The sequence below is a fragment of the Electrona antarctica genome (genome assembly GCF_951216825.1).
Source record: "Electrona antarctica genome assembly, chromosome: 11".
Lineage (NCBI taxonomy): Eukaryota > Metazoa > Chordata > Actinopteri > Myctophiformes > Myctophidae > Electrona > Electrona antarctica.
The window spans coordinates 32,309,419-32,316,918 of record NC_136792.1 but is presented as its reverse complement, the minus strand read 5'-3'; the positions used below and the strand labels follow the sequence as shown (position 1 = coordinate 32,316,918).

General features: G+C 42.5%; 1 protein-coding gene across 5 annotated transcripts in view; it reads left to right on the top strand.

Moving 5' to 3' along the window:
- The window catches only part of zbbx (zinc finger, B-box domain containing), an 81,009-nt gene that overhangs the window by 27,835 nt on the left and 45,674 nt on the right, over positions 1-7,500 (top strand). For all 5 annotated transcript variants that reach the window (XM_079513584.1, XM_079513585.1, XM_079513582.1 and 2 more), the window contains 2 exons: positions 1,319-1,621; positions 3,207-3,420. In XM_079513584.1, coding sequence (XP_079369710.1) covers positions 1,319-1,621; positions 3,207-3,420 — 517 coding nt within the window. The remainder of the gene's footprint in view (positions 1-1,318; positions 1,622-3,206; positions 3,421-7,500) is intronic.

Here is a 7,500-nt window from a genome sequence, read left to right as displayed (position 1 = left end):
ATAATGAATTCAGCCCGCGGTACAGAGAAAATCAATCAGCCCTCTACAGTGCACTTCTCATCCTCGCTGCCCCAAAATACAGAGATATCGGAGGGGGAGGCTATATGTAATTATTTTTTTTTATTTTTTACTCTACACGAGAGAAGGAGGTTTGGCGTTCTTTTAAGGGGTCGGTAAAGTTTGTAAATGTATCCCTGTTGCTATGTGGATAATTAGAGACAGAACGTGCTGTGAATAGAAATGGAGCGATGTGGCAGCTATAGTCATGACGGACGTTACCAATGTGATCTATGTGCTGAGGCTATTTGTGGGCACTGGTGCTATTTACATACAGAAAGATAAGTGCATACATTAACTGCTTGTAATGAAGGTTATCTGTGTGTTCCTCAAGGTTACGCTACATTCATAGCATCTAAGCACTTACCATAATTAGGATATAACCTCTAAATGAGGTTGGATCTCTGGCTGCAGCAGTTTCTCATTAGTGTACATTGCATTGGTGAAAGCAAGTATAGGGGCCTGAGCCTCTCTCTGCCTACACTACCATGATTGAGGTAGTAGTGCTGATCACCAACTGCTGATGATGCAGAGTAGTTACAGTATTTACAGTGTGTAGTAGGCTACACACATTTTTGCTGTGTTAAAGTATAGTACAGGTATGTCCATTGTTTCTATTTTACAGAGGGACAAGATACTCTGGTATTACATAGTTAAAACATGATGAATCAGATCTTTCCAGGCAGTGTAACATTATCAAACAAATATGGATCATGCTGTGGTCTCATATTCTGTGAATTGTTCACAATAGCAGACTTACAGTAGAAGCTTACACTACGAAGTATATGTATAGAATTTACAAGTGGTGAAAGAACGAGTAAAATAATGAATTGCACTGCATGAAAAGAGGAGTTAACGGGCAATTATGGGCACTAGGGGCTATATCTTGCTTATAATAAACTTATTTGCCATTTTTACTATTTAAAACAAACTTGGCTACTATTTTAATAAGGGTTTTTCAAAATTGTAAAAAATGGCAAATAAGTTTAGGGATAAGGGATAAGGGTGGCGCCCTGCCCGTAAACCTCAAGTTTAACAGGCATATACAATATACGATGGTACAATTCGGGAGTTTAACGGAGTTTGTTGGAAAGTTTAACGGGAGTTTCCTGTAATATACACATCCGTATTCCATGCTTTTTGTGCGGTGTTGATTAATCTGGATAGCATACAATTTATTCTGTAGCCTACCTGCAAACTTTTTTTCTTCCGAATCTGATTACATCGATCTAAACCTACGTCTTATGAACTTCTCTTACAGACAGACATGCAAACCCATGTGAGCACCCTGGACGTGGTCAGCTGCTTCCAGCAGAAGATCAAAACCAGTACCTCTTCGAACCCAGACATCCACGCTGATCCCTGCCGTGGTCCCAAGAAAAGTCCTAATCTCGACTATATCCACCGTCAGAATATGGGCACCAACTCCAGTCACATTCCCATGTCCACGGTTGATTCTGACTGCCGACCTGCTCCCACTGTGGATGTTGTGAGAGGAGGAGAGTGGAGCCACGGGGAGGGGAGTGGGCCCAAGGTCAGCCAACCTCACACTGAGCACAGCCAGGTAGGTGGGAAGGTCGACCATCCATTCAATATGTTATACACATGTGGTGGAAAAAGTACTCAAATATTTACTTAAGTAAAATTATCAAAACTGCATTGTAAAAATACTCGTGGTAATGGTATCAACATTTACTTAAAGTACCAAAAGTAGCAAGTACTTATTATGCAGAATGTCCCATTTCACAAGTAAAAATCACGAGCCTTCTTCATACCCCGAAGAAAGCATTGTGTGTGCCGAAACGTTGGTAACCCAATAAAAAGTATTTTTTGCATCGTGACTATGAGCTGTGCAACCTCTCCATTCTATTTTCAAGTTTGTCTCCCGTGGTCAGCACCTCCCCAATTGGTGTACCTTTTTGTTTGCACAAGTAAAAATCACACCCGTGTGAAGTGAGGGGCGGTCTTATCATCATACATCATCTCATTCAATCACAATTTGTCATCAATGTTTGTGTTTGAGTGCACAGACACTCAGAACTAGTCATAGGAAACGGTAGCAAAACAATGTTTGTGTTTACACAAACCCTCAAAGCTGGACATAGGAGGGGCCCCTCAAAAAAAAATGGATCTACAAAAAAAGTAGTACGAGTCGGCATGCGACACAGTGTGAGCGTCGTGCTCACACTGTGTCGCATGGCGACGCATTGTGAGCTTGTAGATCTGCTTAGTAAAAGTACAATATTTGCTTCTGAGATGTAGGCCTAGTGGAGTAGAAGCAAAAGTATTGGAAATTAGACATACTCCAGTAAAGTACAAATACCTCAACATTGTACTTAAGTAAATGTACTTAGTTACTTTACACCACTGGTTATACAGTGCAGTGAGCTGTGTAAGAGCCAGTCCTTTTACGTGGTTACTGATTATTGTAATAACACAACGTGGAAGAAATATATTGATACTGTAAAAAAGGAAAGTTTAATTGCATGTCTGTGCCTTGACCTTCTCTATAATCAATAGTCAGTGGACATGTTACAAACATCCAGTGATGACTGAGTCAGTTTCAGTTCAAGCAGTAATGATGTTGTGTCTGCTTGTCTTCTCTACATGATCACAACTTGCCATGCTGCAACACACTGTGTGCTCGCAGATCGGTTATTTTCAGTATCTGCAACGCCGTCATGCAAACATAGATAATTACAACAAATGTATAAATCTGGCTTCAAGATTATTACGTTCAATTTTAATTATACAACAGGTTGTTTTGAGGAAGCAATCTGATTGGATAGCCGTTCCTTAAACCAGCGCAAATGAACACCTACTCGAAACAAAGATTTCAGCTGTGTTTTTCTGCCAGAGCGCAGCAGACTGGGTGGCTAGGCTAGCTAGTTCCTTGGGACATTTGTGGTCGTATAGTGACTACATCTGTAGTGTAAATAATATGATTTTTGGCGATTATCTTAGTTTTAAGGGTAACTGTTGTATAATTGCAATATTACACTCGAGGGTGTTCTTTATCATTCATTAATGCATGCCTGCAGTGCCGTAGGAACTCGCCCGTGTAATATCGCTTAATTGTGCGCTTAATATATAGGGCTTAAATGAACAGCAAAACAATGATTTGCACTGCATTGTTGTCCTTGCATCAGGTGTTGGTCTTACAGCATAGTACAGAGGAAGAGGAGGGAGGGTTGACTTCCTCCCTCCTGGGGGGAGAGTATGATGAAGAGCAGTCTGCGCGCTGCTTCCAGGAGGCTCTCTGGAAATGGAGAGGAGGCAGGACCGAGGGAGGACAGAGGACGGACACAGCAGAGGGACACATGACAGGAGATGGAGTCTGGAGGCCTGCCGAGGCCCATCAAGGTATGTGACGCATGCTCGCACGCACACACGCACATTCATGTATTGTAGCAGGGTATAGAGCGTCGCAGTCTCGCCCCCTGTCATGACGACGCCAGGCCCTGGAAATGATTCCCAATGCATTTTTCCCATAGACATTTCAAAAAGTATATATTTAAAGACGGTTGCGCCGCGGACAAAGCCAACTCGAGTCGTGACAAATCATGACAATAAACACAATATTTTGGACCAAACAAATAATTACAAAGAAGAAAAACAACAAAAAAAGTGTTGTAACCTGCCGTTTTTTTCTTCTTTCTAATTCTTTGTTCGGCCCAAAAAATTGTGTTTGTTGTCATGATTTGTCACGACAAGAGTTGGCTTTGTACGACACTTAAAAGGTCTTTCAATAAATACTTTTTGAAATGTCTATGAGGAAAATGAACGGAGAATCATTTACTGGGCCCTGGTAGGGGGCGGGACTGCGACACTCTATAGAGTAGACCCTTAGGATTGAGCAGAGTGAGGATAGAACAGCTCTGACTTATCTCTCCCAGCTCTCTCTCTCTCTCTCTCTCTCTCTCTCTCTCTCTCTCTCTCTCTCTCTGTGTCTCTCTCTCTCTCTGGCTGGATCCCAAGTGGTGCTTGCTCCTCCTATTCCTGCTCCAAGGAGGAGGGAGTATTAGGAGTTGTCTCGGAGGAGCTATAAGCGAGGGAACCTTTCCAGGAAGACTTCCCTAGTTGAACAGCATTATGTCAAAGACCCCGCCCCTAAAGCTGTCAATATCATGTTATGTGTGCATGCGCGAGCATCGGTGTCACAGGGATGCCGATGTGTGAGACTGTGTAGCAGGGCATATTAAACTGATGTGTGAGACTGTAGCAGGGCATATTAAACTGGCATAACTGAGCCGATGTGTGAGACTGTAGCAGGGCATATTAAACTGGCATAACTGAAGAGTGAAGAGTGTTCTTTTATTGCCATCAAGGAGTAAGGTTTTGTGTTTAAACAGAGTCCTGGACATGGGGACCATGGGGGTGGGGCTCAGGCTCAGCTGTGGTGTTGTAATCAGAAGTGGACATTGCTTAAAGGGCCACTTTACCGATGTTCAACCTCTCTTCATATAGTTGGTCCTCACTCATTATATGATGGCACCATTTCTACTCACTCTGTGGACAGTTCAAAACTCTACCAGTGATATATATATCATTGGTAGGCAGGTAAGGTTTGGTCATTTCAAAGAAGATTTCAATGTCTGGCTTCTATTCCAGGGAGAGAAAGGCTGTAGTTTATTTATTAGCTTAGAAACCTTATAGATGATGTCATTGGTAGGCAGGTTTCTGAACTCTCCATAGCCAACCAATGAGATGCGGAGCGAGCAGATGGAAATTGTGCCATCTAATAAGCATTTGTGGGGACCAATTATGAGAAAATGATTGAAAATGGTTGAAATGCTCCTTTAGCATGATGCCTTTAGAGCCAGACAAATGTGCCATTGCAAATCAGACCTGTCTGAAGTGAGTGGTGCAACAGTGACAATTGGTGGTCAACAAATGCTATTGCGTCTGTTCTGTACTGTTACACTAAAACTCAGCTTCCCATCATGCACCTGTGCACAGTGTGAAGCTCAACAGCGCCACTTTGTCACCTTACTTACAGACAGACTGACTGACTGACTGACTGACTGATTGACTGACAGATAGGGACAGACATTGCTGGTCATTGGAGTGGCTGCACCACTAGGGTGACCAGATGTCCCGATTTGTGCGTGATTGTCCCGCATTTCAATGACTTTTCATGCGTCCCGCAAATTGAGACGTTGTCCCGCATTATGATAGACAGGCTCCAGTTTTCAAATGTGCGCTTTATCTGTGGGTCTGTGGGACAGCAGCGGAGCTGCGTAGGCTGTCATGACAGGGCCAGGGGGCGGGCCGTGACTGTGTGTGTGTGTAGGTAGGATTGGCTGTCAATCAAACAGCCGGGCAGAGAGGGGGAAATCAAGGGCGCGTTCGGAAATACCGCACCGGAGCACACTGGCCTATTAGTTTGCATTGCACAGTGCGCTATTTCCGAACGTGCCCATCAATGCGGTGCGGAACATTTAGTGAACAACCACCAAAACAAAACAACGCACGAAACACAGTACAACGAGTTAGCGTCTTAGCTAAAACATGGAGGAGAAAGGGGAAGAAAATGAAGTGCAGTTACAACAAGCACAGGGAAATTATTTATCCGTGGGTGAAGAAGCAGTGCAAGGCATATTGAAAGAGTCTTCTGTGACATTTGTAATTAGAGTCGTTTCTCAGTGACACACGGAGGAGGTGAATAACGACGTGAAGCAACGTGTTGATCAAAAGGAGGCTTCACAGTGCATGGACAGTTGGACACGTTTGTACTAAAACCAAAACAAGAAGAAAATGTAACAGAAGCTGAAATAACTAACTAACTGAGAGACTTTCAGACTTGTAATGGACAACATAAACACCTAAAAACACATAAAAAATGTATATCCTGGCTGTGCTGCTATGGTGGAGAAGTGTGTTTACAATTTAATTTATTATGAGTTGCCTCCAATGCTGACCAATTTTGATTTATATTTCTTGTTTAATTTATTTTATCTTTTATTTATTTTACCTGTATAATTTCAAAATAATTTGCAGTAGTTGGCTTTGTTAGGAGGAGGATACTTTGATAAAGTAAACATTTATTTATTGGTTGTAATTCATGCCTTCACACTCAAATCAAAGGTTGGTTGGTTGGTTGGTTGGTTGGTCCAGTTGTATTGGTTGGTTGGTTGGTTGGTTGGTTGGTTTGTTGGTTGGTTGGTGAATTGTCCAGTTGTATTGGTTGGTTGGTTGGTGTATTGTCCAGTTGTTTTGTTGGTGTATTGTCCAGTTGTATTGGTTGGTTTGTTGGTGTATTGTGTATTGGTTGGTTGGTTGGTCTATTGTCCTGTTTGTCCAATAATAGTTCATTTAAATACATTTCTGTTAAGTTTATTTTATTTGCATAGTAGTTCTATTATAGTTATTATCATCATAGTCCTATTATGTGCTACTGAATCAACCAGATGGCAAAGCATAGATATGCAATGTGAGGGGCAGAATAGAAATGTCTAATTGAGGAATAGAAATGTTATTGTCTCCACCAGGCCGAAGGCATGGGGAGAGAGTATGTTTTGCACTCCGTCCGTGTGTGTGTGTGTCCTTCCTTCCTTCTGTCCTTCCGTCCGTCCGTTATCAGCTAATCTCCGGTACCGTTGGCCCGATCCATGCCAAACTTTGCACACACACTCCATGGATGCCAACGATGAACCTCTGCCCCAAATATTCCTCAACGGCCTGTTATAGCGCCACCATGAGGCCGATTTAGGCAAAACACATTTATGTAGATTACCCGTACACATTTTATCCATACATCACACAATTCGGTATACACTATCTACATAGTCATGTGATCAACACGGATTTGCACCATTTACCATCTTCCATCCTGATTGGCTAATATTGGCTTCCAAAGCTCACATGAATGGTCCGTTTCGAACAAAATGCCACAAATCACAAAAACAGTGTGCAATTTCCGTGAAATTATACACGCACATTTCCACTAGGCCGATGACGACATGCCACTCATTATTTTCCAAATCAGCCTCACGCTATAACAGGCCAATTCCTGTTTTTAGCTATAACTGCATCAATCTGTATACAACTTATGTATGCGCACTCCCTAGAGGCCATGGAAAAACATTTTCACTGCATCCCTCCACATCTGCCGGTTATATCGCCACCAAGAGGCCGATTTCTGCTAAACACATTGCTTATGTTAGTCGCACAGATTTCATCCAAATCTCACGCAAATCGGTACACACGATCTCTGTAGTCATGTCTGTAGTCAAACAAACAAACAAAAAAACATGTTTATATTACTCCTAAACATTTTGCCAAACATCACACACAGTCCTATCCTCCTGGTGGAGACCTGTGCCCAGAAGGGCACTTTTTCTAGTTATTTTTGTTTTCGTATACACATTATTCACGCGCACGACACAACCCCGCATGTGTCCCACATTGTCCCACACAAACACACTCTTTGTCCCACATCTG